This window comes from Takifugu flavidus, chromosome 22 (assembly GCF_003711565.1).
Source record: "Takifugu flavidus isolate HTHZ2018 chromosome 22, ASM371156v2, whole genome shotgun sequence".
Taxonomy (NCBI): Eukaryota; Metazoa; Chordata; class Actinopteri; order Tetraodontiformes; family Tetraodontidae; genus Takifugu; species Takifugu flavidus.
Genome location: NC_079541.1, coordinates 3,789,924 through 3,817,500, shown reverse-complemented (window position 1 = coordinate 3,817,500; position 27,577 = coordinate 3,789,924). Strand labels below are relative to the sequence as shown.

The window sequence follows — 27,577 nt, the reverse complement described above, 5'->3', positions numbered from 1 at the left end:
CACAAATAAACATTAATCATTCCCTCACTGCCTCGCTCAGGGAAAACTGGAGCTGGTGGACAAGCGATTCAACGCCCCGACATCTGAGGACCTGGTCTACATCGACACCAGCCCCGACTACTGCCTCCGCAACGACACCACGGGCTCGTTGGGCACGCAGGGCCGCATGTGCAACAAAACCTCGGAAGGCATGGACGGCTGCGAGCTGATGTGCTGCGGCCGAGGCTACGACCAGTTCAAGACCTACAAGCACGAGCGGTGCCATTGCAAGTTCCACTGGTGCTGCTACGTCAAGTGCAAGCGCTGCACGTCGCTCGTGGACCAGTTTGTATGTAAATAGCACTATATACGCAGGAGAGGCACAGTCAAGGATTTGTTCGGGATCAGTCACAACACACATGTTACGTTTTCCACACTATCCTCGGTTTATAAACCTGCCTTCTCATAACCATTTTTGCTACTATTAGAGCAGTTTTGTAAAAGTATCCTGATCAAAATCCAGATGAGAGGAGGGCGGTCAGGGCTAAAGGGCGAACAGAACCAATGTACTGCAGAAACGGACATCTGAAGTGGAGCGACTCGACCACATCCAGTCAAGTTGATGAAATATGAGCGGAGAAATAAATATATAATTAAATAATAAATAATCACACAGCTCGTATTTGTATTTAAAGGGGCCCGCGCAGCGGCGAGGTGAGGTTTTGAACTCATAAAGATGGGCCTGTTTTTCAGACACTGAAGCCTGATGAATGGCCTCGCTGTGCCTCTCTCGAAGAACCTTTGACCTTTGACCCCCGCAAGGCGTACGTGCGCTGTGCTGACCTTGCTCAAATACAATCGCAGCGTGTACAGAGAACGGCGGAAAAATCCAGAAGCAGGAGAATGAGCGGCAAAGCGATCGGCTATTGATGAGGCGACCTGTTTGGGGGGGGGGGGGGGGGGGGGAGGGGAGGGGGGACTAACGCTGCGTTTCCAGCCTTGTGTTTCTGTTTAAAGATGCATTAAATAGCCGCGATAAAATACTTAACCTCCGTGTCAGACAGGACTAACGACACGCGGGGCGTCCGTTTGTCTCCGTGCGGCCGCTGTTCGGGCAGATTTGCAGCATCTGCCCGCTGACAGGTGTGCGGGTTAATGGGGCTCGCGGCGTGCCGCCGTCTTGGCCTTTATCAGAAGCGGCGAGGTCATTTTTGCAGCGTCTGCCTGCATCGACCTGCGGTGACCTGCGGCGACGGCGGGGCCCCTTCGTCTCACGCTGGAATGCAACTTGTTAAGTCAACAAAAAGCCTCGTTGGTGTCGCCCCAGCGACGTCGCCGCCCAGATTACACGCGTTGAAAACAGCTCCACCACGACTTCTGCGGTGGACGCCCAGAGCGTGCGACGAACCCCAACAGAAGAGGACTGAGCAAAACAGAGAGGACTGAGATTTATTATAGGCTACTTCAAGACAAGTAGCAGAGGAGAAGAGAACGTATATTTTATTTTGTTTCATTTCATGTTTTGATGTTTTGTACATTAGTATTAATGTGTATTCCTTTGATAAACTAGTCTGGACAGTGAGCCTGGTGTTCTGTTTTTGAGTCGTCTGCCCTTCTTCTGGAAACGTCTGACCCATGCCAACACTTTTGTTCTGTTCCCCCGACATCTACAGACTCGTCTCTGTGGCTTCGGGGTCCGTGTTTTGGAAAATGCCCCAAAAACTCGGCTCACAATGGCGACATTCATATTTATGAGAAAGGAAACTGTGGGTCTCCACCTACTTTATTGCAGCGACACAGCTTTATCGCATTTATCTGCGAGTAGATCCTCCACACTGACTTCTCAGCATTTTCTTTTGCTGTTATCTGACTCTTCGCTATAAAGTTATCAGGAACTCTCTGATGCTTCTCTGAACCTGTGGTTGCACCATCCTCAGAACTGCACGTCCGCTGTGGCACGCTCAGCCGCATAAATTGACACGTTCACTTGAGTCTGAAGCTGACATTTTTGCCTGTCAGAGGTGAGGATCTGTGATTTCTGTGAAAGATTACCCCACTCTCACGTACACGTGTGGGTGTCTTTTTTAACGTTCTCATCACATATTCCTCTGCCTCCATCGCGCCCTCGGTTCCACCAGCCTCATAATGTGTTTACCCTCTCCTTGACTCCTCGTCTGCTCCAGAGTGCTTTTAACTCTCCAATTTATTAAACCTGATAATTTATGGTGGCGGCGCTGCGACTTCTGTGCACCGCTCCAGTGGCGGCGGCGGCAGCAAAACAACATATTGTATACTTCAGGAGGCCAAACTAACAATCTCATTATTCAGCTCCTTACAGCTAATTGAATTAAACCTCAAAGGAGAACAACACAACTTACCGACACACGGCGACCCGAGTCAGGTGGCTGCAGGTTTTTAAAACCAGACTCAGTTTGGGTTGTTTCTGTGTAGAAAGTCTCTTTCATTGTGTGTGCTGGATATGACACCAGTGAAAGTGGATCCTGTTAGCTTCTCTAATCCTCTCCACCTGACAGCCATCTGCTGCTGTGACGCTGCTAATAACGGATCATCCTCCAAGCAAACAAACAGGAAGTTAGGTTTCTCTTTCTTGTAATCACACTGACGCCGATGTTCAGTCATTTCAGCAGGTTTGTTTTCTGGTTCCAGGGAATCAATTTGAATCGTTGTGCGATGTTACCAATATTTATTTGGTAATAACCACTGACATGAGTCAGATCTCTTTAATGTAGAGTTTGAAGCTATTCTGCGGCTTGAATTGTGGACATGACAGCTCCTCTTGAGCATTTAATGAGGGGTAAAATGTGCAGTCAGATGTCTTAAAAAGTTACAATGGTCCTTACAAATCTGCCCAGACCTGCTGGAGAATTAATGAGAGCCCTGGTTTGACCCTCTGGTTCCCACCTACAGGAACTTTGAGTGCTCAGCTGCTTGTAAACCCTTATGTAGAGGAATGTGCCATTTCTGTGTTCATTTATTTAGATTAATCAATCATAATCTTTCTGGCTCAGGTCTTTTAAAACACAATATTTAGACTAATGTGCTATTTCTGTCAAAGCTGCGTACAGAATTACACTGAATAACCTGTTTTTGTGGTCTCCCTTATGCAAAAAGTTACCTAATGACTCGAGTTAAGTCCTCAGTTCTGTAACATTCCATTCAAACTGTGAAAAGCAGATTTTAAGCATCACCCCAACCACAATGAGGAATTAGCTGACGCTGAGCGTGTATAGTCTGTTTAACGAGAATAGTGAAAATTGTTTCGTCATCAATGTTCTCCTGCGCTGCAGCATATTGCACGGGCTGCATTATTAACATTTTGAACTTCCACATAATTAACAACCCGGTTAATATTTCACACACACTCTTCTGCTTGACTGGACGCCAAATAGAGCGGCGATAAGATTTTTTACGGCCTGTAAGAGGGGATGAGGCGCGGCGGCTGTAAAGCTGCGGCATCGCGGTGCTCCTCCAACACCGCCTGTTTACGATGAAATTAGTGTAAAGACGTGTTCCATTGTTGCACAACAGCCACTCAATCAGCTCCAGTGTTTTATTGATGGTCTCCCAAAGCTAATAGTTGCTTTAAGCACCAATAATTGATATCAGCGTCCATGACTCAGTGTGATATTCATCACAATGCAATGTTTGAATGAGAGATCATAATAAATACGGGAAAAAAATCTGCATTTAATACTCTAAAATCTGGTTTGATTCTTCAGAAAGAGAAGGGAAGACATGTTTCAGCTGCAAAAGCTTGGCAGTGTTTCACTCAGCTCAGATTTCCCAACTGGCCACGTTGACCAAGAGGACATTCACAATGCTTGCAGAGAAGTGGAGCAAAAATGAATACGGTAACTCAGTACAAAGTAGACATTTGAATTCCACATAAGCCACGTTAATGTGGTGCAACGAGCAGTCAGCTGTGCCCTGAGACAAGTCACCACCGCTGAGCACCCAGGTCTGCCTACGGGACGCAACATTTCACAACTTTTTAAGACCGTTCAGATTACATGCTCAATGAGTCTTAATACCAATGAAGAGATGCAACGAGGGTTGCATTATGTTCGTGTGTGAACATGGAACGCAGCTTTTACACACATTAGTTACATTTTAAAACAAAAACCCTGTTATTTAAACAGGTTTCTAGATTGTGAGGACAGGTCAAGTGAATACGGATGCACTTGCTTGGTTGTACAATTGTTGTGAATAAATAGAAGTTTAAAATGAGTTGTGTGAGCTGCATTTGCTGCACAGATCCAGTGTCCCGATCACTTAAATCAACACTTCTTGGTTCAAAGTCAGCAAAAGTTAACAGTCAGCATCTCTTATCAGCTAAGATGCGATAAGATAAACCCAGAGTTCCGGGGCAAATTTGAGGGAGAGCTAAAGCTTAGCATTAACACTGCAGCCAGATTTAAAAATTTCAGAGCCTTTGCTTGGCACAAAAACGGTATCTGTTGAAAACGTGGTTTGACTTGTTTAATTGTGGGAGTGTGTTCCTGATTAACCGGACCTGATGGACCCAGCTGCCAGAATCTTGCATCACAATTAATCTATCTGTCTGCACAACCGTGCCATCCCATTCACCTGCACCCACAGCTGGGTGTGTCTGAGGGTGTTCTGCTTTTTTGCAGCCAGTTGCGCTGGAATTCTCATTATAATACTTCTGGCTCAACAAATGATCCATTCTCACATGTATTACATTCCCACGGGGCGTTGGAGCAGATCACATTAGGCACAGGGGTGTTTTCACTTCAGTCACCACTTTCCTGCGTTCAAACATCACGTTACAAATTAATGATCTCAAATTAATTAAAATTCAAATAATTCATATGTAAATCAATTATACCAAACACATATATAATAATAACAAAACACTGTTTTTGTTTCAATAAAATGCTTTTATTTTAAACAAACCATTCTTTTTCTGACGTACTTCCCCCCCTTCCTCAGAATTCTGTTTATCGCGTTTCAAAACATCTCTGGAAAGAAACTACAACGTTGCCCAAATTCTCGGCAGGCGCTTCCGCTTCCTGGTGCCCTATCGGGCGATCTGATTGGCTCACGCCCGTCATGCGAGCTACGTCACGCGTCGCCGAGTCCAGTCCGCTAGATGAAAGCAGTCCGAGTAGAAAAGCACAAGGCGGGCTAGTGTCAACAACTCTCCCCGAACTGCTTGAAGCGACACTCTCCAGCGGGCGAATTTACGCTCTGCGAAAGAAAAACTAGGGACGGGACACTCGGGACACTCACCAGGTTTGTGTTTGGCGTGGTATTATTTTTGTTTTGCCTTGTTATAAATTGTTGAGCGGAGCCAGGACTTTCCGAGCGCCGCGTTAGCTGAAGCTGCCCGCTAACCGCTTTGCTATGCGGCTAATTCTGGTTGTCAAAACAGGCAACCGGAGTCTGCTAGGCAGCGTGAAAGCCTAATTTACTCTTTACGAGGCGTCGGCACTCGTATGGGGGTCGTATTTGGGGCGTCGGAATGACGGCTACTACTTTGTCGACGCTGTCAACACACGAAACCGCGTTTTTAAAGAGTTTTTTTTCTTTCTTTTGGGTTTAGCAGCGCTCGTCAGCCGACTAGCCTACACGCTAACTCGGCGTAAACAAACCCGTCATCGTGGGCTGCGATCGTTTTGGTGTGATCCAGAGGAGCTCCCGAATTCGGCGACGTTTTGAGATTGGAGATTGGAATTAACGAGCCGTCGCGGTTGACTCGCGTTAGAAGGTTCGATTCGTTGCTGTTCATAAAGGGGCGGACTGGCTGGAGTTTGGGGCTTTTCTTTGTCCTGGTTGCTCGCTGTGTTTGTTGAGTCCTCTTTATTTACCTGAGCATTAGACACCGCTTATCATGACTGAGTTTACCCCTAATTCGAGCAGGTAGTTGCATTCTGGATCCTGGATAGGACGGCTTCTGCTGCCAGGGCTCGGGTATGTTTTGGTTCAGCTTCTCTTGTTTTTTCCTGAACAGGATTCAATGTTTACAGACGCTGTAACGACCATTGCCGTCAAGATTGCCCCCCCCCCCGCAACGTTGCCGTCCTTTGCTAATATAGTGGTGGTAAAATGAGAATCTGTCCTTTGGTGCTCTGTGCACGATGCCATTATGTTGACATCAACTGATTCCTTTGTGTAAATGAGCTGTTGTAGTGTGAAAGACTGTAGCTGCAGCAAGAATTTACATTAAATTCAACCTGTAGCAAATCCCCGACACACTGCTGCAAAGCGTAAGGTCATGCATTTTAGTTTTCTCTCTCTTTGTTATTGTTTTGCTCAGCAGGAATGCCATTATATCCACCGTTTGTGCCCTTGCAACTTCAGGGGATGGAAGGAACTGTCATTTCGCAATCACGTCCTGCGAAGGCTGCGCCGTGATAAAAGATCAGGGTTGTTTTCTAGGGCAAAAGTTTAATAAGAAAGTCCAAACCGGATGGTCCAATGACTGGCTCGGTTTATCTGCTGCTTGCAGGGTAATTTCCTATGGATTGAAAACATCTACACCCTGTTTTTTTTTTTCTGCACGTCATATTTTGTGACTGAAACTACAGCTATATAAAGTCTTCATCGTGCACTAAAGTAAGTCTTTGACGGTGTGCCAGGTCAGAGAGAGGCTTCTAAGAATAGTAGCGAAGTGTCTTAATTCACTGATCACTGACTCCTTTTCTTTTATATTACTACGTGTGTCCCTTATTTCTCCAAACAGCTTTCGCTATTTTAGACTCTCTTATTTGCTGCCGTCTTTCCCAAGTTTGCGTTGTATAATCAGAGGCTTTGTTAGCCTTTTCATCAGAAGGTTTTTGGGGTCTATTTTTGTCTGTGTGTGACCTACCTTTGGGATAGCCACCCAGTGCCAAACCACAGCATTTAGTCGCGCTGTGCGTCAGAGCCAGCGGCGCAGTGACCTTGTCGTGGTTTGTGTCTGTTGAGAGACCCGTGCGTTTTAATATTCTAGGATGGTAAACCAGGAAAGATTAAATCTGGCTGGAGAAGAGATAGAATCCTTACATGAAGTCTATTGAAAGAAAGAGTTTGAGTGTATAATTCATGCGGCTTGATTGATTTGTTACAGACAAAAACACACTCACGCAGAGGATATTTTTAGTTGAAAAATATGGACAAAAATACTGTGGACGGCTACACTGGCCTTCTTTATCTCGCCATCATAAGACTTGGGCCGTATCCGACTCCTTTACCAGGAATGCAGACGCTTACACACTAGTATGTTACGCAATAGTAACAACCTATTGATTCATTTCAGCATTAAATATAGTCACAAATGGGAAAATGAGGCAGAACTTGGAAAGAAATAGTCCCTTCTGATAAGTGGTGGAAGGATATGAAGGCAGCTTTAAGAGGCCCATGTTTTTTCCAGGTTTAAAAACAACTACCTACACAGTTGATGGCGCAGTGGGAAAGAGTCCAAAAATGAAAGAAACCAGATGTCAGTCTTGGGTTCGAGAGCAGAGACGGCGCAGCCGAGCTCCAGCTCCGGCTCCATCGACACAAATAAGAAATGACGGCGTGCTCGAGGTGTGTTTTTAGAGGGGACGCGTTTGGTTTTTGCGTGTGTGGCCGTGGCGATTACAGGTCTCGGTACGAAGGCACGCTCCCGCTGGATGGTAAAAGTAGTCATGTGGTCTCCAGCAGCAGGTTTGTATCATTGTAATGATCTCGTAAATACAAAGGGGGCTTGTTCACCAACACCCGCAACACAAACGCACACGGAGCAATCCTTATTACGTCGTTAGGGGATCAAATCAGACTTTTAAGGGATTTCTCAAGCAATTTTCCCTCAATTTTTCACTTTGTGTGTTAGATTTGTACCGATGCTGGGAAGTGGTGAGAGGAGAGGCAGCCCGGGGAGGCTGCAGACATCAGCTTATTGAAAGAACACGCATGAAAAGTGCTGTTAGGAGAAGTCTTGGACATTTGGTGATTCGAAAAGCTGTTTTCCTCCTCGTCTCTGCTTTTGTCGGGGCAGAGGCTAGTTGATGTGGCAACATATCTGCCTAACATGAACTGAAACTGCCACCGTCGGAGGTGTCTGAAAACCTTTGACCTATTTCATAGCAACAGACCAGTATAACCAGTTTCAAAAGGCCGCTGTCTGTTAAATGACTCATGATGGATGTAACCTGAAAATCCAGTTGGAGGCCATCATGCCCCAGTTGCATTTAGGTTTCTAGTATTTTCCCAGAGAATAAATATTTAACGTGACTGCTCAATGAACTGCTGCTTATTAGCATACCCAGGATGACACGCTCACGTCATGATCTAATATCTAATTGTTAGTTCTGACACCCTCAAGTCCAAGTACACTGTTATTAACGGCACTTCTTCTCAGACAGGTGACGCCCAGGGTGGCGTAGGCCTTGCTGAGAGTGTGGCTGGCGCACCCCTGCAGCGCACCTCCAGCGGCAGGCCTCCACAAGCTCCCGGAACTTTGCCCTCTTCTCTTTTGCTCCTCTTCCACTTCCTCCCATGGCACCGTTAGTTCCAGTAAAACCGGCTCTTCTCGCCGTTGTGTTATTTTACTCATCCATATTCTCCAGCCTGGAGGGTCAATATCAGATCATAGCGTTCACCCTCGCTGACCTGGTGCTGACCTATGGCTCAGATGGACGGCACCGGCAACAGCTCCATAAAAGCCGAGCTTAAAGGGAGACGATGTGCATTGATGGAATGCTTATCCCAGGAAAGGACTGGAAGATTACGGCCATTTCTGGCTGGTTTTGTTTGTTTTAGGAGGCGTACGTCTGAGGAAATAACGAGCAGGTGGTCGACTTGTTGGCGTAATTGGTTTGTGTCACGGGGCCTGATAGCGGAAGGCATACAGAGAGTTTAATTAGGGAGGAATGGGGGGGGGTTATGTGACATTCACAGCTTTTACAGAGCAGGAGAATTGCAATCAACCAATTTGCGGCAGGAAAAAACCCTGCCCCGATGAGTCAGTATTAATGGACTAGTTCTTCAGAAAGAACAGAAACTTCAACATTTGGGGTTGAGTCACAGTTTGAACAAGCAGCCTGTTCTGTGTTTGTCCATATGGACGTTGAATGTGGCGCAGATGAGTGTGCATTTTGTGATGTATGCACCCGAGAAGCCTTCATAATCTATTCAGGGAAATTGTCTTTAGTATTAGATAGATGTACAAAATAATGCTGATAGAATATATAATTGTGTTGGCTGAGGGAAGAGCCGTCGTGACTGGAAACAGGCGCCAGCTGCAGATCGCCGTCATGAGTAATTTATTCCTCCCGTTCTCGGCCTTTAGAGTTGTGACGTCGCTTTCATTGTGACCGAAAACGAGGGTGGAGCTCCTCAAAGCGTGATTCTCAGAAGTTTTCGATCGAGGCGGATAAGACGAGGCGGTAAACGTGGAGATCGATGGCACGTGAGCGGAGAAGGGGGTCCGTTCGATTGTACGACACCGGCCGTCTCGGCTCTGCTCGGCTTCTTTTCATTTCTGCAGCAGAACGCCGGCGAGCTGCTGCTACGGACAATAGACCTTTAGCATGTTGGCTGTTATGATTGATTTCTGTCTGTCTTTGTTGTTTGGGAACTTTCTTTTAACCCACTTTATCAGAACCAAACTGCAAGTTTAGCACGAGAAGCAAATGTTCCAGCTCAGTGACTTCAGATGTTTTAATCTGGATTATTTTGAATAGATTCTCAGGTGTGTGTGTGAAGGTCGCTGTAGGTAATCCCATCAGGGGTCTTTGCAGGGGGTGGATGGTTTAAATGAAGCAGCTGATTGCTCAGGGGAATGTTACACTGACGTGGACCCACTGGAGCTATGCACACGTGTGTGTGTGTGTGTGTGTGTGTGTGTGTGTGTGTGTGTGTGTTAGAGAGACAGTAAACAAGCTGTTGTGTGCACATGCAGATATGTTAGCTTTAGGAACACGTGGGCAAATTTATACTCACAAAGGCCAAATGTCTGCACAAGGACAGAGGAGTAAACAAATGTGCTGTTTTATTTCATAGACAAGACGATACAGAATGCTCTTTCACGCGTTTCCCCAGCAACGTTTCCGTCCTGCTCGCGTTGATTTATGTGCTCTCAGTGTGCATTTATCCCGTGACCTTGGATTTAAGGCATCATTTCCGATGCTGCTCCAGAGATTTGTTTTAAAACTCCAGTTTAATGGGAGTTATGGAGCTTTGACACATTATCGGCACTGTTTTAATTCGGTTTTCAAGACCTTTTTTTGTTTGTTTCCACCGTTCCAGGACGGATTGAAGATACTGAAGGTCAACTCTGAAGAGTGCAGGTTGGTGATCTATCTCCTAATGTGGAACATTATAGTATATCCTCTAAAATGTCAACACGCTCCCCTTCTTTCAGGATCGGTGCCTTCTGGTTGGATCATCTTCACCCATTCAAGACCTCTTGTGACTGGACACTTCAAACTGGACGAAGGAGAGACGAGTGGGGCCGAGGGCCCGGCCTTTGTACTGCGCCACAGAAACCTCAACAGCCATACAACGGATCCCATGAGTCCCCGGGAGACGCCCAACACAGGTCCTTCAACCAGTCCCCTCAGCACCTCAGAGTGCTCCTCACACAATGCGGTGAGTATCTGACCCACACAGCACAAAGTGCTTCTCTAGACCCAACGACCGGGGAGTAAATCTACCCCCTCAAACACGCCCTCACTCTGAAATAACTCGGTTCTCAGCCGAGACCCGGAACTTGATTTAGCAATTTTGCCTGGTTTGATCAAGAACCCATTTCTCAGGCGCTTATTATCGACTTCCTCGCCACCTTCGAGGCTTTTCCAGCTCCGCGGTGAGTCATTGTGTGCTCGGCTAATTAACTGTGCATTATGCCTGGTGGGGCTGGGCTTCGGCTCTTGCTCACGTTTAGGACTCCAAATTGATGTCGATGTGGAGCGCGCCCGTCTAAAAATACGTTTGTTTTGTCGATGGATGAAAATTGCACGAGCCCAGACGTTCGCCAGCCAGCGCTCTCGTTCATTGTCAAAGGCAATCGGCGGCGGAGCCTCTGAGGCGAAGCACAATCACGTGGTTTTTTTTTCTGGTGGTGTACGTGCGCACGCTTAACCCGCTGAAATGCCACCGCTGCCTGAGAGGACAGCAGAGGCTGTCTCGTGCTCAACGGCGAGGTCTTCGTCACCTCACGGGGCTCTTTCTCTCCAGAAACCAGGTGTGTTCAGAGGTCCGGTATCAGAGATGAAGGTTGCGCATGTTTGATCCACCCAAACACCACAGAGGAAATGCTTATAGAGAGTGAACAATACTTGGAGATTTGGGTCCCTGTGAGTCCTCTGAACATCCCCCCTTTGTCCTACTATTTTGAATAGCTTCCTCTCGTCTGTCAGGTGGATCTTTCAGTCTCACTTCCTCTTATTGTGCCCCTTTTTCACAAAAACACATCTTTCGGTTCTGAAACCTTCCTGCCCTTCTAGAGCTTTCGACCCTCTGAAACTCCAGACAGACAGATTATACTGCTACGGCAGGATGCACATTTGGTTAATGCCTCATAAACTCCATCCCACACTTGGCTTCGCCTCGGCCTGTTTTCCAACCTCACGGGGAAATGAAACATTTAAGCCTGCATGATAAAAATCAGCGACGCCGGTTCAGGCCTGTCGCACCGTCCTTGTCAACAACAGGGCGAGCGGGTCGCCTCAGCACGCTGTCCTATTTTTTTTTTGAGGATCTTGGCTCCGTGTCTGTTCAAGGAACTCATCGTTCAGGCCTCCGGTCACATGCTGGACGTCTGCAGGGGTCATGGTGTACAAAGGGGAGCTAGAAGTTTAGCGCCTGCTCCCATTGGCCGCTCACAGGTTCCTGGATCCACCTTCTCCAGACACGTGTCAGTGTTTACATCAAGAGTAAAGTTCACCCAGACACACTCTTCAGGGGTATCATTTCTTTTTCTTTTTTCCCCCTGAGAGATTAGTGAGCTGGTTTTCTTTTCTCACCGTTGTGTGAGACAGGCCCAGATTGGTCTTTAGGGACTTCAGAGAAAAGCTGCCTCATTTGTTTTGGCGCAGACGGGGGGGGGGGTGGTGTCCCGAGGGGTTGCTTCCTTCGTTGAGGCGCAGCACAGCTCACCTGTTGGTTTCATCCGTCGACACTTGTCCGGTTTTAAACCGCCAGCTCTGGATCGGTGTTGTTTTCAGCATCGTAAATATTGATAACAACGCTCCTCCGGACCTCGCCTGGGAGCCACGTGTTCATGGTGACGCTGCAATGTTCTCCGAGTTTCCTAGAAAATCTGGAACCAGCGCCCGCTGAAGCGTGACGGCAGCTGCAGCCGCGATTAAGCGCAAGACTCCGGCGGCGTATCAGACAAAAAAAACCCCGAAACGCCGGTCTGGACAGTTTCACTCAATCCTGTTGAGGTGAGCGGAGCTCCACGGAACGATGGTCGACATTCCCCCGAGGGGACGGCATCCTGTTACCAGACGCACGTGCACGCATTCGGAACTTGACTCGAGTCACGTGCGGCGGACATACTGGTGGGGGTGTGGTGGAGCCCTTCTGAAGCAGAACCTCCTGTCCATGGACTCTCGAACAGAACCTCTGCTCAGGCCGCAGAGTTCTCAGTCTGGATTTAATTTAGTCGAACTGAGCAGATATTTTTCTGCCTCTGAAGTGACAGCTGTGCATTCTTTTTCACCCCCCCCCACAGCTTCCTCCATTCGTCCAAAAAGTTTTGTCTTTTTACTACCAGAACCAAAACTACAGCGAAATGAGTCATGAGTTGATTTTTTTTTAACAGCGCGTTTGAAATAGTTTATTACAATTTTATTAACCAAAAAACCAACTTACTGGCCAAGATAAACTCAACGAAACGCAAATATTTCAATTGTTGAACAAAGTGGCTGTGAAATAGTTTAAAACTAACAAAGAATTCAAGAATTCTTCCTAAAGGTCAACAAATGGAGCACGACCACAGCGAAACCTGGCTGGAAATACATATTCTGGATCACATCATCGCGCTCCATTTAGAGCCGTATCATCCGTGCAGGTACAAATGTGGGACTATTGTGCTCACACGCACGGATACAGTTGAGAGGACACACACACACACACACACACACACACACACACACACACACAGAGCACAGAACCGGACACAACTGGATTTAAGCTCACGTCTACTGTATGTACCAGCAGACTGCAGAGCACATGTGACTCCTTGGCTATTGGCCACACACTGTGCTAACATAGCACACTCCATCAGTGGTGCTGACCCACACAGGAGCGTTTGGGGGGGGGTTATCTGCCTGCTCAGACTAGATTGGTAAGAGGAACTTCGGTGTGCATGTGTCATGCACTCTTATTTCCTCATGATTGACACTACAGCTCTGACATTAGGAGTGGAAGGATGTTGTCCAGTCAGTTGGGAGTTATTAGTGGTTATTTAAAATGAGTTAGTCATTTATTATATGACACATTCTCTCTCTCTCTGTCTCTCTCTCTGTCTCTCTATGTCTCTCTCTCTCTCTCTCTATGTCTCTCTCTCTCTCTCTCTATGTCTCTCTCTCTCTGTCTTGCTGCTTTCGTGCTAATTTTCTCACTCACTTTTGTTCACCCGCTCCTCAAGTGGAGGAAGAGGGAAGCGTCTTTTCTCACCGACATCTGGTCCATGGAAAACGCTCCCAGCGCGTGCTTTTATTTTATGACACTCATGCAGTTAGAAGCAGAGGAACCAGCCAGGGTTGTAATCAGTATTGATTCACTTCTCAGCCTCTTCAAGCAGCCTGCCACCATCCTGCAGCTCCAGCTTTGGAGCTTCCCCAACCTCCTCACAGACAGAAGCGATTGCTGGAGAAATCTGGTGTTTTTCACTCCCAATGCTGAACAAAGAATTGACTTTTTTGTTTTGAAAAGACAGTTAAAACCGCACGATAATGGTGATCACGCCACTGTTGGGTTCCTAACTGTGTCTGTCTTTCCTGTCTCGTCAGAACGTCCCGGAGGACAGGAGAGAAAACAAAGACGACGATGGGGAAGAAGACAAGGAGGAAGAGGATGACAGTTGCAGGGATGAAGGTTTCATGGGGATGACGCCGTTGCTGCAGGCTCACCACGCCATGGAGAAGGTGGAGGAGTTTGTGCACAAGGTAATGAGCTCTCACTCTCACTCTTTTATAGCTGTTATTACACCCGCAGAGTCAATCAAACCAGGCGAATAGAACCAATAAACCCATTCAAAGGGCAGATATTGTTTTTACCCCCCCAATAGCAGATATATAGTGGAGATAAAGGTTTATGTATTCATCCCATGTCCATACTCGGGATGGAAAACACAGTTTACAGCCATTTGTTATTGATTATTGATGAAGAAGTTGGCCGATCTTCACGGTCCAAGCATCTGCATGTAAGGTGAAACTGAGGCTATCACACACACACACACACCCCTTGTAAATGTATCTTTGTCAGGACCTTCATAGACACAATGCATTGCCCAGCTTCTTGCCCTCACCATCCCAACGCCCTGGCCCCTGTCTTTAACCCAACCTCAACCTTAAAACCTTGTCTTGACCCTCCAACTGTCCTTTGAAGTTGTGAGGACCAACCAAAACATCCTCACTCCCCAAAGATGCCTTCACTTTTCTAGTAGAATAAGTATTTCGGTGCTCAACATGTAACACGTACAAGAACACACCAAAGTTTTCAGATTGCACCCAGCAGGCTGTAAATTACACAATGAATCACTTTCTGCTCCTTCTGTCGGCCTATTTTAAGCCTGTCTGGATTTACTTTATTATTTCCATCTCTGAAAAACTCGTTGAGGTTGATTTGACACGCACACGCTCACCAGACTTTGGTCCAGATTTAGTTCTGAGGTGGTTTTGACGCCTGCTTCGACCCACCAGGTGTGGGAGGGACGGTGGCGGGTCATACCTCACGATGTGCTCCCCGACTGGTTGAAGGACAACGACTTCCTTCTCCACGGGCACCGGCCGCCGATGCCTTCCTTCCGCGCCTGCTTCAGGAGCATCTTTAGAATCCACACGGAGACGGGAAACATCTGGACACACCTGCTGGGTAACGCACAAACGCACCTCATTAATCTTTATTGCTGTTATTCAAATACTGAATGTTAAGAACAGATTAGCATTCATAGCCGGGATTCTTTGCTGATTAATTTAAGCTTTTTGTCATTTATTTTTATCTTTTTTTACGCCTGTGAACTTGATTGTGTTCATTGTGCGAGATTAGGGCTCCACCTAGCGGCGAAACCGACGTACTGCGCTAAAACGTGTAGAAACTCTGATTAGATGACAATAATATTGAGTTATCTCTTCCTGCAGGCTGCCTCTTTTTCCTCTGTCTGGGCCTCATGTACATGTTCAGGCCCAACATCTCGTTCGTGGCTCCGGTTCAGGAGAAGGTGGTGATCGGGGTGTTTTTCCTGGGAGCCATCCTCTGCCTGTCCTTCTCCTGGCTGTTCCACACAGTTTACTGCCACTCTGAAGGCGTCTCCAAAGTCTTCTCCAAGTAAGCCGCTGCGGCGTTCCAGTTTGAATGTAGCATCGTAAAAAAGCAGCGGAGGGCGTGACACGCTCTGTCTGTGCAGGCTGGACTACAGCGGGATCGCCTTTCTGATCATGGGCTCCTTCGTCCCCTGGCTGTACTACTCCTTCTACTGCTCGCCTCAGCCCTGCTTCATCTACCTGATCGTGGTATGCATCCTGGGATTGGCCGCCATCACCGTCTCCCAGTGCGACTTCTTCGCCACGCCGCAGTACAGAGGAGTCAGAGCCGGTAGGACAGACGCCGCCCCTGCTTTCCTGTCAGCGCAGCGGCGCTTTGCTCATTTCCCGCCTGTTTTCAGGTGTGTTTGTCGGCCTGGGACTGAGCGGCGTGGTTCCCACCCTTCACTTTGTCATCAGCGAGGGTCTGATCAGAGCCACCACCATGGGGCAAATGGGCTGGCTGCTGCTCATGGCCACCCTCTACATCACCGGAGCCTGTCTGTACGCCGCTCGCATCCCTGAGCGGTTCTTCCCAGGAAAGTGCGACATCTGGGTGAGTGGGAGCGCCTCTTCCTCCCCCTGCCCCGTCTGTCCCTCACACGCGTTTAACGGGTCTCTCCGTCTCCCTTCCCAGTTCCACTCGCACCAGCTGTTCCACATCTTGGTGGTCGCGGGAGCGTTCGTGCACTTCCACGGAGTCTCCAACCTCCAGGAGTTCCGCTATACGGCGGGAGGGGGCTGCACTGAGGACGGCGCTCTCTAACGCACCACACACACCCTGACTCAATCTGACACACGTGGAGAGGCACTAAGCATCGGAACACACACATTCTTCCATCCAGACTGATGACCAAAGTGGCTTGTCTGGTGTGTGTGACACCCAGGACATCCTCCAGGGGGTGCTATTAAGTAGGCGGGCCGGGGTTTTTGTTCTCCGCTCCCTCTTCCTCTGCCCACCTCTGAAACCACTTCTGAGACGTGCGTTTTATACTTTTTTGAGACTTTGCAGGAGGCGTCTCAACTGCTCAACAGCGATTTCACGTTTCTGTTTTGAGTTTTAAGAGTTTGGTGGCTTTGTTTCCTCAATGCTGTTTTTACACTCATAGCATTCAGATGGGGAAAATACTGAAAAAGGTGTTGAGTTTCTTCACTAGTTGGAAAGATGGAAGGAGGAGGATTGTGAAAATGCTTCGAAATGTTGAGGTTTGGGGGAAAAAAATCCCTCGTGTAAATAAGATTTCTAACGTTTGGGTTCTAGATTTGTATGAAAAAATGATGACAGAGAGAATAAATGATGATTTAGTTATTCATGAAAGGTGAGTGAGTTGGAGCAATACAAGACAGCACTCCGTGTTCGTGGGGGTGACGTTCGCAGATGGAGACGAGGAGGAAAAAGGCACAAATTCTGAATCTTATTAAACACTTCTCCCACTTCGTTCATCGCAAATGAGGAGACGGCACCGTTTTCCTGTTTTCTATCGCAGCCCTGCTGCTAAATTAATGTTTTTTAAAAGGTTGAGTCGCGGGTGTTCATTTGATAAAAGTTTCATATCAGCGTTAATAAGATGCAGTTTATTGTCGTCTTCCTTCTATGATACTTGATTGGATTCTCCTCCTCGCTTCAAAGATTTCCTGCCTCCTTTCTTGTTACCTTTTCGATCGGACCGCATTATGATTTATCCACTGCTTTTGCATTTGCCAGCTTTAAAGTCACTTTTACCTCTCTTTTTGTTTCTGATCGCATTTATTTCTATCTCATTTATCATTGTTTCAATATAAGATGAAATACTTTCTCCTAGAAACAGCTAAGGACAAAATAAAAGGATAATTAATGTTTCCGGAGCAATACCAAAATGTATCCCAAACTGCCCGTTTCTGGTTTAAGATGGAATTTTTGGTCTGGTGAAGAAGAGGCTGAAATACTGATGGATCGTTTCATTTTCTTTTCTTTTCTGCTGTTATTTAATCAAATTTATATTAATTTATTTCTTTTGGGGAGCGCATATTGTCAGTTGAAGCACACGTTCCTTCATTCTGGTGGGAGTGTTTGATCGCAATAGAACTTTATATCTGCTGTATTGTTCTAATAAAAGAAAAAGTTTTGGAATCCAAGCCACCTTTAGTCTGATTTCCCCCCCCCTAAATTTTGCCTATAGCTTTGAATAAAAACAATGGTTTATGTTCTTTGTTGAGGATATTTTGCTATAGGGTAGGCATGACTTTTAAACTTTTCTCAGACATATTTAGTCCCCCAGCTGGATCTGATTGTTCCCCAGTGTGGGAGCGACCTTGTCCCGGCTGCTGATATCTGCGTCGCTGTTGCAGCAGCAGCGGTCAAACAGATGTTGACGTTCCTGCTCCGCCAGCTGGGAACATTCTTCTTCTCTGTTTACCAACATTGTCGATTTCCGCCCCATGCTGCCACCTGCTGGTCTGATCATATAAATACAAATAAAACGCAATCGCCAAACTTTTGAAAACAACTGTTTATGTGGTGATAATCCTATTTATTATTGTCTCAAAAGAAATTAAAATTGTTAAATTGATGACATTTAGCACATTAAGCACCTGTGTTGAAAATTCAATGTGGACAATGCTGTATTATTTTACTTAATACATTAATCAGCTTTAACGCAGATTAAAACCCCCCAAAACCCAGAACTACGGTGAATAAAATATGCAACATAATGTAATGTACAAAAGCGACATCAGAGAAATATAGATAGAATTTTTTCTCTCTCATTTTTAAAAACGTAACGACAAAACATTATAGAATAAACAGACATCTATATTTGTTTTGTAAACATTATGTGGAGTGTTGTTTTAATATTTTACAGACCGATAAGTACAATAAATCTTAATTTGTGAACAAATTCGCAACTATTATTATGCTGCGTTCCACTTTCCTGGGAAGTCGGAACCTTTTCTTGCGGTTCGCTAGCGCCACCTAGCGGCGAGTCGCCGGGCTGATCCGGTCTTCGTCAACCAACCAGGAAAGAGGGCTTGCCGTGATCTGGACTGAAGCGGATGAGACCGACAGAAACCTTTGTTCTGCCGCTGCTCCGAGCCCGTGAATGCAGCCTTCCGATCCGCACTCGCGACTCACGCGCTGCCGATCGCTTATCGATGCTTTATCGACCGGAAAATTGACAGAATTTATTCGTTCCGCGTCGCCGACTTCCCCCCCACAACGAACGCGACACCCCGAGGTGGACATCTGCACGGGCTGTTTGTCGGTGAGCCGCTAAATGGAAATAAAACGAGGGGCTGAGAATGGAAGCAACCGAGGTGCGTGAACCTTAAAGATCAATTCTTTTTGATAGCGATTTTAAAAAAAACAACACCAGTAAATCCGAACATGTTTTCTCCTGGAGCTTCTGGCGTCGGCAGCCTGTCGGGCTGCTCGGCTGTGCTGAGTTTGGGTCTGAGGGCTCCCGGAGCACCTGAACGCATCACGCTCCTATCATCCGTGCACTTGGCTGCTGTAAACAAAGTTCACTCGCGCGGCTTCTGGCGTCAGACGCCTCCCGTTCGCACTTTTTGGTCGATCTGGGCCACAAAAGAAGCCACGAAAGGGTCAAATAAATGTCCCATCAGCCTCCGCAGCCTGGCCTTGTCCTTGGCAAGGCAGCGGCCGAGCAGATGGTGGGAGAGGACTGCCCCTGGTGGGTTGAAGCCCATCAGCTGCTGCAGGAAGTGCATCCTCTGTGGCACAGATGCGGGGGGGGCGATGGTTGATGCCTCGCCAGAGTCCAGAGGACTTTTCTGGGTGTGCACGAAGCTACGGTGGCATATTTAAGACCTTTGAGAGGTGATCAGCAGCATTCAGGGAGGGAGGCTCTTCCTCCTGAAGGCTGGGGTTGTGGAGGGGGGGGGGGGCGACCTGGATGTGTGGTCGGAGATGGCCCCGGGCTCCCCTGGAGCTAGTGGAGCTGCTGGAAGGAGCGATGGGGGATGGTGGAGGCTTTCTGTGCCACGGTAACGGTCATGATGGTTCAGAGATTAGGTTTGTAGTTGCATCAGACGGGCTTTTCAGGCATTAAACCAGGCCGCCGACCAAACAGATCACATGTATTGAACTGGGTTTGATTATTAGAGGCCTCACACTCAAAAACAGCCTCCTGGATTTGTTCGCAGGTAACGATCTTCCAGTCCAGTATCTGCGCCTCCTGGCCCCGCCTTTGCAGCTCCTGTCAGCTGCGGTGTGGCAAGTAGTGCAGCAGGGACTTGTGGACCACTACGGGATGCTGGAGGAGTTTGTTACCATGGTGACGGAGCTAGTCCCAGAGCTAATGAGCTACAGTCAGAAGGCTCAGCTCATCATGGGCCTTAGGGCCAGGGTGAGTAGAAGCAGCAGCACTCAGGGGCTCGGTTTAGGTTTTTCCTCTTCGAGTGACGGCAATAACAGCAGAAATTCAGCGTTGGTGATGGCGATGCTTCGCTTTGTCATCAGCTGGTTCTGGAAATGTGCCGCGGAGAGCACCCGGTGGACATGCAGGCCATCCAGCCCCATCTGGACAGAATTAAAGCCCCCGTCAGCACCGCCAAGGACCACCACGTGAGTCACCACAGGCCAGGCCGGCCCCCTCCGCGCTATTTTAGTGCTAACGCTGAAGCTAATGTTGCTTAAAAGGAAGAAGATCTGATGTTCTGTTGGTCGGGGATTTGCTGTTAAGGACAGTCTGACCTGTCGGGTTGTTCAAATCTGCTTAACCACATCAGCACTGGTGAACTTGCACCCCCCCCCCCCCCCATGTGTGACAGGACACCATTAACCAGGTGGAGGAATCTGAGGTGAACTTTGTGGAGCTGGTGCACTGTTGTTGTGCTGAAATTTTGTCTGTGTTGAATGTTTCTGCTCTCAAGGATTTGGCTCAAAAGCAAATCCAGACGATAATTCTGCCTGGATTATTCTTTGGACCATGAACATTTAATCCCATATAAACCGTGCAGCGTTGCTGCCATCCATCGGTTAAACCCAATTGCAAAGAAATCTGGGTAATCTGCATCGATAGTCAAATAATCTGTCATTTATTTCCCCCTCCGGTGCAGAGATCCGTCCCTGGATGACGAGAATTCTGGCGAATCTCCTCTGATCTCCATATGGGGAGAGTATACAGGTTGGTAATCTGACACCCAGCCTGAATCTTATGATCAAGTCACACGCTTAAGTTGCGGAAAGACGTCAAAAACAATCCGAATGTGCCGCTGACCTGCTTTATTTGTAGGTTAAATTGGCTGAAAAGCAGATTTTAATCTTTGTTTTTTATCTTCATGCCACTGTTCCTGTGTTAGATCCCCAGGAAGGATCTTTCTCCGTCATCAAGGACGCTAAAGTTCCCTGGTCTGATGAGGAGACGCTCCACCTGCTGGACATCTGGGGGAAGGACACGGTGCAGAGGGCTCTGAAGGGCTGCCTGAAGAATCGGCACATTTTCACGCAGATCGCGCAGAAGATGGCGGAGCGAGGCTACATGCGGAGCGTGGAGCAGTGCCAGACCAGGATCAAGAGGCTGAAGGCTAATTTCCGACAATTCCTGGAAGGGAGAAGGTAGGTTCCTCCGTCCTCTGTCAGGGGGACGTTCAGGCGGTCTTATCTGTGTTCAAGCGGCGTTGTCTTGCACGCGCGCCAGTTTTTAAAGCTCGTATCAAACCAGCGGCGGCTTTTCCCTGTCGTTTCCAGAGGGGAGAGACAGGAATTCAAGTTCTTTGACCAGATGGTGCAGCTGTTTGGCAACAAATACGTCATCAACTCGGAGCCTGTGGCCGAAGATGCAGACGACAGCGCAGGTAAGAAGTCGCATCGCTTCAGCCCAGACGCCCAATTATCTGGAATTCCATCATTTTAAGTAATTATGTCAGTGATGCACACACGAATGGACGTGCAGCACTTTTAAAACCGTGTTCTCGGGAGACTTTTCTATTTTTTCTGCCCGTCTACAGACCCGACGCAGCCGTTATGAAGACAAATGGGCCGCGTCCTGACGGCTGGGGGAAGTGTTCCGGTTCACTGGGATTTGTACATATTTCAAAGCCATGACAACCAGGAAGCTCAGGGCTCGAGGAACAAAACTGAACTTCTGATCCTGACTCGGTGGGAGTCACACAAAACGTCCTGTTCTGTCTCTGTATTTTCTTTTCTTTTAAAAGGTCTCACCGGGCACCGCTCTGTCACAACGGTCAACATCTGGCCACACATCTGTATTTAACATCAGGTCATCAGCGTCCAAGAACTACAGAACCCACTTTTCTATTTAGCTCTGCCAATTTTTATAGGATTACTTTTACATTTGCCTTACAAAAGATGGAACGATGATCTGGAGCGGACCACTCGATCCCAATGAACTTTTTAATTTCCTGCTTCACTTTTCTAGAACAGTGTAAAGCTCGAGTGAACGGAAAGTTTGTACAGACACGGATTTTACTTCAAGCTCATCGTAAACTCTTGTCTTTCCAAAGTATGGCGACTCCAGAGACAAAACTCTTTTTTTACCAAAACACGCAGTACATTTGTTTTTCCATAATCTACTCAGATCTTCTCTTTTATACAACTTGACTTTGTATAGAACTTTATTTATTTAAATTATTGACTTTGTTCCTTTAAACGTTAATGTGACATTTTGACATGTTTTGTTTGACAAATAAATTAGTACTGTTAAAGTCGGGGAAAATGTTTGGGTTTTATCCACATCTTTTAATGCAGGGACGCATTAATAAAATAACCCTATTTTGTAGCTTTAAAAAGCCTGAAAAGGAATAAAGCAACAGCTATTTTGACCTCACAGGCGTGTGAGCTAATTTAGGCTGTTGGGAAGTGCTTTTAACATTTCAAATTTAAAAATGTGCCATTATTGTTGTAATTGGTCCTCCCCGCCACCGGGTGGCGCTCTGGTCCCTACGGGACGGTTTGGCTCAGTGATAAGCGACAGGTGGATTCGCGCCTAATTAGCAGCACAATTCAGTTCCCCTCCGTTTACACAGGTGGACGATGTGTGAGATTAACTGACGATTAAAGGTTCAAAATAGCTTTTTCTCCGTTAATTCTCACGTCATATTCAGGAAAGAGTGTTGTCACGCAGCATGAGGCGATATGTCTGTCACACACACTCTTTATATTTTTAAAATCACTTCTGAAGCGGCTGAGGGAGGGATTGTGGTGTTGTGTAACACAACACTGCGTCATTCCTGCAGCCTCGGGGCACATTTTCATTCAATTCCAGCAACTGTGGGGCCGATTTGTAGAGCTGCCCGACGAGCTCGCTCTGGAAGCTGTCCTTCACGAGGTCGACCAGGAAGAGCATCACGGCCTTGGGAACGCTGCCACGCGGAGGGGGGAGAAGGTAAGATGGCTGCTGAGGTCTCACCCACCAGATGGAGGTGTTCTACTTTGTAATAGGCAGAACTTTGCCCCAGAGAGCTGTGGGGGGGGTAATGATGAGGGCAGAGTGCATAAACACTAATGCTACATGATGATTTCGCTGCAGAACAGCTGCCTAATTGTTGTAGTATTTTCCACAGCGGCTGATGTGAAAATCAGGAATTCCACCCCGCCTGCCTGTCCTGGATATTCTTCCGAACAATCAGGAAGTAGCATTTGATGAGGCGGTCCCTCTGCTCACGGGGGGGGCAGCTTCCTCCTTGGCACCGTTGCCAAGAGGGATCACCAGAAACCACTGTAGGAGCGGCCAGGCCTCTGCCAACAGACCAGCCGGGATACGAGAGCAGGAAGTCGGAAGAAAAGCAGCACTGAGAAGAAATGTGGACAACGGATGGGTCCGCGCTAACGCCGCTTCTTTTACCAGGGCCGCCTCCTCCTCAGGAGGGACGTCACCACCCACGATGGCCTCGTGCAGCTTGGGGAATCTCTGCAGCACAGACAGGAGGCCTCGGTTCCCCTCCTCAGGGCACAGACGGGGCTAACGCCGTCATGGCTCCCTCCGCTGCATCTCCTGGTGGAGGGATGGAGGGGGACCCTTGGGAGGGGGGGCAACAGGTTAGCACCCTGCACTGCTAACATGCGCTCAAGTAGCCAAAAAAGTGCAAACACTGGTGAAGGTTGTCTTAAATAATTCCCAATCTGAAATACCATTTGAACACACAGTGATTAAATCCTATTGTATTCTTCTCTTAACGTAATCTTACATATTTTGTCTATTCCTCTCCTTTTTCTGCCTTGGCTGCTTTTTAAATCTAATTTATGTTTGCTTATCTAGTTCTGAGTCGATACAGAAAGCGAGACGCCCTCCGTTGGGCTGTGTATGGGCTTGTTGCTGCAACATTCCTTTGCTCAGCTGCTTCAGAGCCGGACATTCCAGAAAGAGGGAGAAGAGTGAAGACAAAAGAGTGAGTGAAAAGGTGGGGTGGTAAAAGAAGGGTGTAAAATCAAAGTTAGAAAGAGGGCAGATTCGGGTAAGACTGAGATTACAAGTATGTGGTTGCGTAACTAATGAAACTTGAATACTGAATATGAAATGTTCCCAATAGGAGGCGGGTGAGTGCTATTAAGTTGGTTAAGTTTAGATCTGTATATATATCCCTTTAAACATTACAATTCCAGAAGTTAAAGGTCGTTTTTGGTGTTGGTGCAACTCGAAACATGTGATGTATAGTTTGGTAAAGTTCATAGGGTCTGTGATTCGTCCTAAATGTCCACAGCGAGGTCAAAGGTCAGCAGCAGCGCAGTAAAAGTGAAGAATGCCGCTCTCCAAATATCAGTGCACGAAGCGCGTGCTTGACCGGTTTTATAGATACTTTATTGCCATTTCACTCCATGTTTTGAACATACAGTTGAACCGAAATACTGTTTCTCTTCTCTCTAGCTTATCGGGCTGCACAGCTGAAATGAAAATTAAAAAATGAATAGAATAACATTATAAATGAGGTAAAAAAGGGGATAAAATAAGGTGCCAAAGACATAAATGTGCATATAGTGAAATACAATGAAGTGAGGCAGGTTGATAGAATAATAACAGTCAATAACACAGAAATTTCCCTCTATGTGCAAATTTCAAGGGTTTTGTGGAGTGCAATTGTTTTTCAGCAGAGTTACGGTCCTGGGGCAGGGGGCAGGAGCTGGGGGGGGTTAGTGGATGGAGTTCAGCATCCTGCCTGGTGGATAAAACTGTTTGACAGTCTGGTGGAGCGGGCCCGACAATGCTGATGGCTCTTTGGGTGAGGCGGGGGTGGAAAATGTCTGCGAGGGAGAGCAGCGGCGCAGCCTCCACTCCACACAGTACGGAACTCTACGTTCAGGAAGAGATTGTTATCTCTACACCACTGGACCAGTTGGCTCACCTGGCTCACATCTGTAGGCTGCCTCACGGAGCTAAAATCTAGGAACAGCAGAGGCTTGAGAATCCATGTGTGTGTGAGGGCTGGGTGCAGAGCAGCAGAGATGGCATCCTCAGTGGCTTTGAAACACTTGGGAACAACTGCTTGGCTCAGGGAGATGTTGACGATGTCTGTTAGGGCATCCCTGAGCTCTCCAGCACAGTCCTACAAGACCCGGCCAGGTATGTTGTCTGGTCCCGCCGCCTTCCGTGGGTTAATCCTGGAAAGGGCCCTCTTCACACTGACTGGAGACACACACACACAGTCTGTTCATCTGGAGGAGGTGTTGTCTTGTGCTGGTGTGTTGTTCAGTGTATCAAAGCGCCCGAAGAATTCATTAAGGCTGTTTAGCAGTGTGATGTCGCTCTCACATGTTTTTGGAGGGGGTTTGTAGTCAGTGAGGCTCTGGATGCCCCTCCACAGGCTCTGGATGCCCCTCCACAGGCTCTGGATGCCCCTCCACAGGCTCTGGGTACCCCTCCACAGGCTCTGGATGCCCCTCCACAGGCTCTGTGCATCTCTGGTGTTGTTGAAGTGTCCTGATATTTTCTTGCTGTATTGTTTTTGCGTCCCTGATTCCACGGGACAGGTTGGCTCTGGCTGTTGCTGGCCCTACAGTGTCTCCATCCCTGTAGGCCGAGTCTCGAGCCCTCAGGAGCCTGTGGACGTCTCCTGTCAACCACGGTTTCTGGTTAGCACGGATGGCGATGGCTTTGTTATGAGTGACACCTTCGATACACTTTGTGATGTATGCTGTGACTGACTGTATATTCCTCGACGGCCTGTTTGAAGGTGTCCCAGTCTGTTTTTCTGAAGTAGTCTTGAAGAGCAGAACAGGCCCCCCTCTGGCCACACCCGTACCTCCTTGGGTTAGGGTTAACCTGGGTTGGTCTGATGACTCTCACCCTCGGTCTGTACGCTGGTCTCAACATGATGGTAATGTGGTCAGAGAGACCCAGGTGGGGGAGGCCTTGTATGCTCCTTTATTGTTAGTGTAAACCAAATCCAGTGTATTATTTCCCCTAGTGGGAAAGTCCACATGCTGATGCAGCTGAGGCAGGCGAACCTTTAAATCTGCAAACCCACCTGGAGGCGCTGTCTGTTGGTCATTGATGCTTGATGGAGGACGCCGAGTGCCTCGCTGCTGCTGCTGGTGTTCGAGCTGGGTGGGATGTAAACAGCGACCGTACATCGCCGTAAATTCCCTCGGTAGGTAAAAGGGCCGGCACTTCAAGATGATAAACTCCACCAGTGATGAATGGAATGTTGTCATTAAGCCATGTTCCTGGGGAAAATAAAAAACACAGCAGTCCCTCACATCACGCTGGATCTCAGGAGTTGTGGTCCATTTTATTGTCCTGTGATCTTACGTCGGCCAGAATGAGAGATGGTATCGCGGGTTTGTGTCGGCTAGCTGCTAGCCTAGCCCGGGTACCTCCGCGCTTGCCCCGCTTCTGCTCTCCCTCACGCCGCTTCCGGCGTCTCCTCGGCGGTTGGGAAGCAGCAGGCGAGGCCGTGGCTCTGCTAGGCCGGCGGAGTAGTCCGAGGTTCCGAAGTCCCTCCAAGACTGGGATGAAGTTTGTTGAGTTCTCCCGTAGATCCAAAAGGCAACGGCGGCATTTATGGCGTAAATAAAAAGCATTTGGACATCCACACGCAACTTTTCAGCGCCGACGCCGGAGAGAGGGGGGCCGCTGCGTGTGTCCGCGCCGCCATCTTGGGTCATTTATCCCGCTATGTTCCGGCTGAGCCGTAAAAGAAAGAATCAAACCTCACCAACAACACAAAAACACTCCCGCGACGTGTGAATGGACAAGGGGGACAGACACAAAAGAAGAGCCAGGATAAACCGAGGGTAACGAGTTTACGTTTAAGGACAATCGCAGCCTGTGTGGAAGCTCATTGGCTCTGCGACAGCGTCTTTCCAGCCCGCTGAATGGAAGCGTTTGTTTGTTGCCACTGGTAGAACGAAAGGGAAACTAAGTCTTTGCTGAGGCTCCTGACAACCGTCCCAGAGCACCAGTCTGCTTGCCTCCTTCACAACATATCGTCACTGGCATGATGAAATCAAATGATGGGGATTATCTGGAAGAGTTACGCAACGTGCACGGAGCGTAATCTCACCGCTGCAACTATTTAATACTGTCTTCACTTTAAGCAGCACTGCTTCCATTCACACATGTGACCATTAGCAGAGATATTTCATAATAAATATGTTTGCTTCAATCTTTTAATCCGGATTATGTGCGTGACTCATCTATCTGTTTGATGGGATCAGCGAAGCATTCCGGTTTTACTTTAAAACCCTGAACAAGATTAATGTAACTTTTCTCTCTTGCTTATCATATAGATGATATAAATGTTGGTGAGCTGGGTAGATTCTCAAATGTGTAACTGACACTGGCAGAGCAGATGAAGAGTGTATACATTTACAGTAAAAGGGAGTATAAAGTTTTACGAGACTATTTTGCCTCTGAGATTTAGAAATAAGACATCACCCCAGTGCATTCTAGCAATAGAAATGTGTTTTGCTAGAATTGACTGACTTTTGTCCTGGAAATATCTTAAAGGGTTTGCATAACATCTGCCGCTTACTTGAGTTATGGTGGTTAACCAAACAATAATGGAGAATTCTTGTCGTCAAAGGCAAAAGACGTTGTTGCATCTGTCCCGAGACCGAAAGGAGATAAAAATGATGGTGTGCAGTCTAACTCTTTTTCTTGAATTATTAAAATGTGACCGGATGACCAGTTACACATTGTGGTTTAATTTGTATGTTTAAA

The 27,577-nt window shown here is 47.5% G+C and overlaps 3 protein-coding genes and 1 long non-coding RNA gene across 8 annotated transcripts in view; 3 read left to right on the top strand and 1 right to left on the bottom strand.

The window, feature by feature from the left end:
* wnt5b (wingless-type MMTV integration site family, member 5b) overlaps positions 1–1,561 on the top strand; it is a 45,664-nt gene extending 44,103 nt beyond the window's left edge. For all 3 annotated transcript variants that reach the window (XM_057022910.1, XM_057022909.1, XM_057022911.1), the window contains one exon: positions 41–1,561. In XM_057022910.1, coding sequence (XP_056878890.1) covers positions 41–340 — 300 coding nt within the window. In that variant the 3' untranslated portion in view covers positions 341–1,561. The remainder of the gene's footprint in view (positions 1–40) is intronic.
* A 3,535-nt stretch (positions 1,562–5,096) lies between these two features.
* Positions 5,097–17,576, top strand: adipor2 (adiponectin receptor 2). Its single transcript, XM_057021985.1, has 9 exons — positions 5,097–5,256; positions 10,237–10,277; positions 10,352–10,578; positions 13,950–14,105; positions 14,862–15,033; positions 15,300–15,486; positions 15,566–15,753; positions 15,824–16,017; positions 16,099–17,576. Exons 3-9 carry the CDS (start codon positions 10,501–10,503, stop codon positions 16,225–16,227), a joined length of 1,104 nt encoding a protein of 367 aa, XP_056877965.1. The 5' UTR covers positions 5,097–5,256; positions 10,237–10,277; positions 10,352–10,500; the 3' UTR covers positions 16,228–17,576.
* A 278-nt stretch (positions 17,577–17,854) lies between these two features.
* LOC130518980 (zinc finger and SCAN domain-containing protein 29-like) lies at positions 17,855–22,135 on the top strand. Of its 3 annotated transcripts, XM_057021986.1 has the most exons (8): positions 17,855–18,752; positions 19,602–19,804; positions 19,918–20,022; positions 20,098–20,258; positions 20,517–20,584; positions 20,760–21,015; positions 21,148–21,254; positions 21,408–22,135. In XM_057021986.1, the coding sequence occupies exons 4-8, from the start codon at positions 20,218–20,220 to the stop codon at positions 21,425–21,427; spliced, it is 492 nt and encodes a 163-aa protein (XP_056877966.1). In that variant the 5' UTR covers positions 17,855–18,752; positions 19,602–19,804; positions 19,918–20,022; positions 20,098–20,217; the 3' UTR covers positions 21,428–22,135. The 3 variants fall into 3 exon arrangements, 2 of the variants coding, with proteins under 2 accessions (XP_056877966.1, XP_056877967.1); XR_008948190.1 differs by lacking the exons at positions 21,148–21,254; positions 21,408–22,135 and having other exon boundaries at positions 20,229–20,584; positions 20,760–20,924; XM_057021987.1 differs by lacking the exons at positions 20,760–21,015; positions 21,148–21,254; positions 21,408–22,135 and having other exon boundaries at positions 20,229–20,258; positions 20,517–20,579.
* Positions 22,136–24,195: 2,060 nt separating this feature from the next.
* LOC130518982 (uncharacterized) lies at positions 24,196–26,952 on the bottom strand. Its single transcript, XR_008948191.1, has 2 exons — positions 26,165–26,952; positions 24,196–26,079 (listed from the first exon to the last, which is right to left on the bottom strand). It is a non-coding gene; the product is annotated as an uncharacterized LOC130518982 (long non-coding RNA).
* Positions 26,953–27,577: the final 625 nt, after the last annotated feature.

What these genes read in the sequence shown, in the direction of transcription:
- adipor2 (XM_057021985.1), top strand. Translation starts at nt 10,501, where the DNA reads ATGAGTCCCCGGGAGACGCCCAACACAGGTCCTTCAACCAGTCCCCTC. An exon ending in CATCTGGACACACCTGCTGG is followed by an intron (nt 15,034 to 15,299) that starts GTAACGCACAAA and finishes CTCTTCCTGCAG; the next exon opens with GCTGCCTCTTTTTCCTCTGT. An exon ending in CAGGAAAGTGCGACATCTGG is followed by an intron (nt 16,018 to 16,098) that starts GTGAGTGGGAGC and finishes CTCCCTTCCCAG; the next exon opens with TTCCACTCGCACCAGCTGTT.
- LOC130518980 (XM_057021986.1), top strand. Translation starts at nt 20,218, where the DNA reads ATGTGTGACAGGACACCATTAACCAGGTGGAGGAATCTGAG. An exon ending in CATATGGGGAGAGTATACAG is followed by an intron (nt 20,585 to 20,759) that starts GTTGGTAATCTG and finishes TTCCTGTGTTAG; the next exon opens with ATCCCCAGGAAGGATCTTTC. An exon ending in AGATGCAGACGACAGCGCAG is followed by an intron (nt 21,255 to 21,407) that starts GTAAGAAGTCGC and finishes GCCCGTCTACAG; the next exon opens with ACCCGACGCAGCCGTTATGA.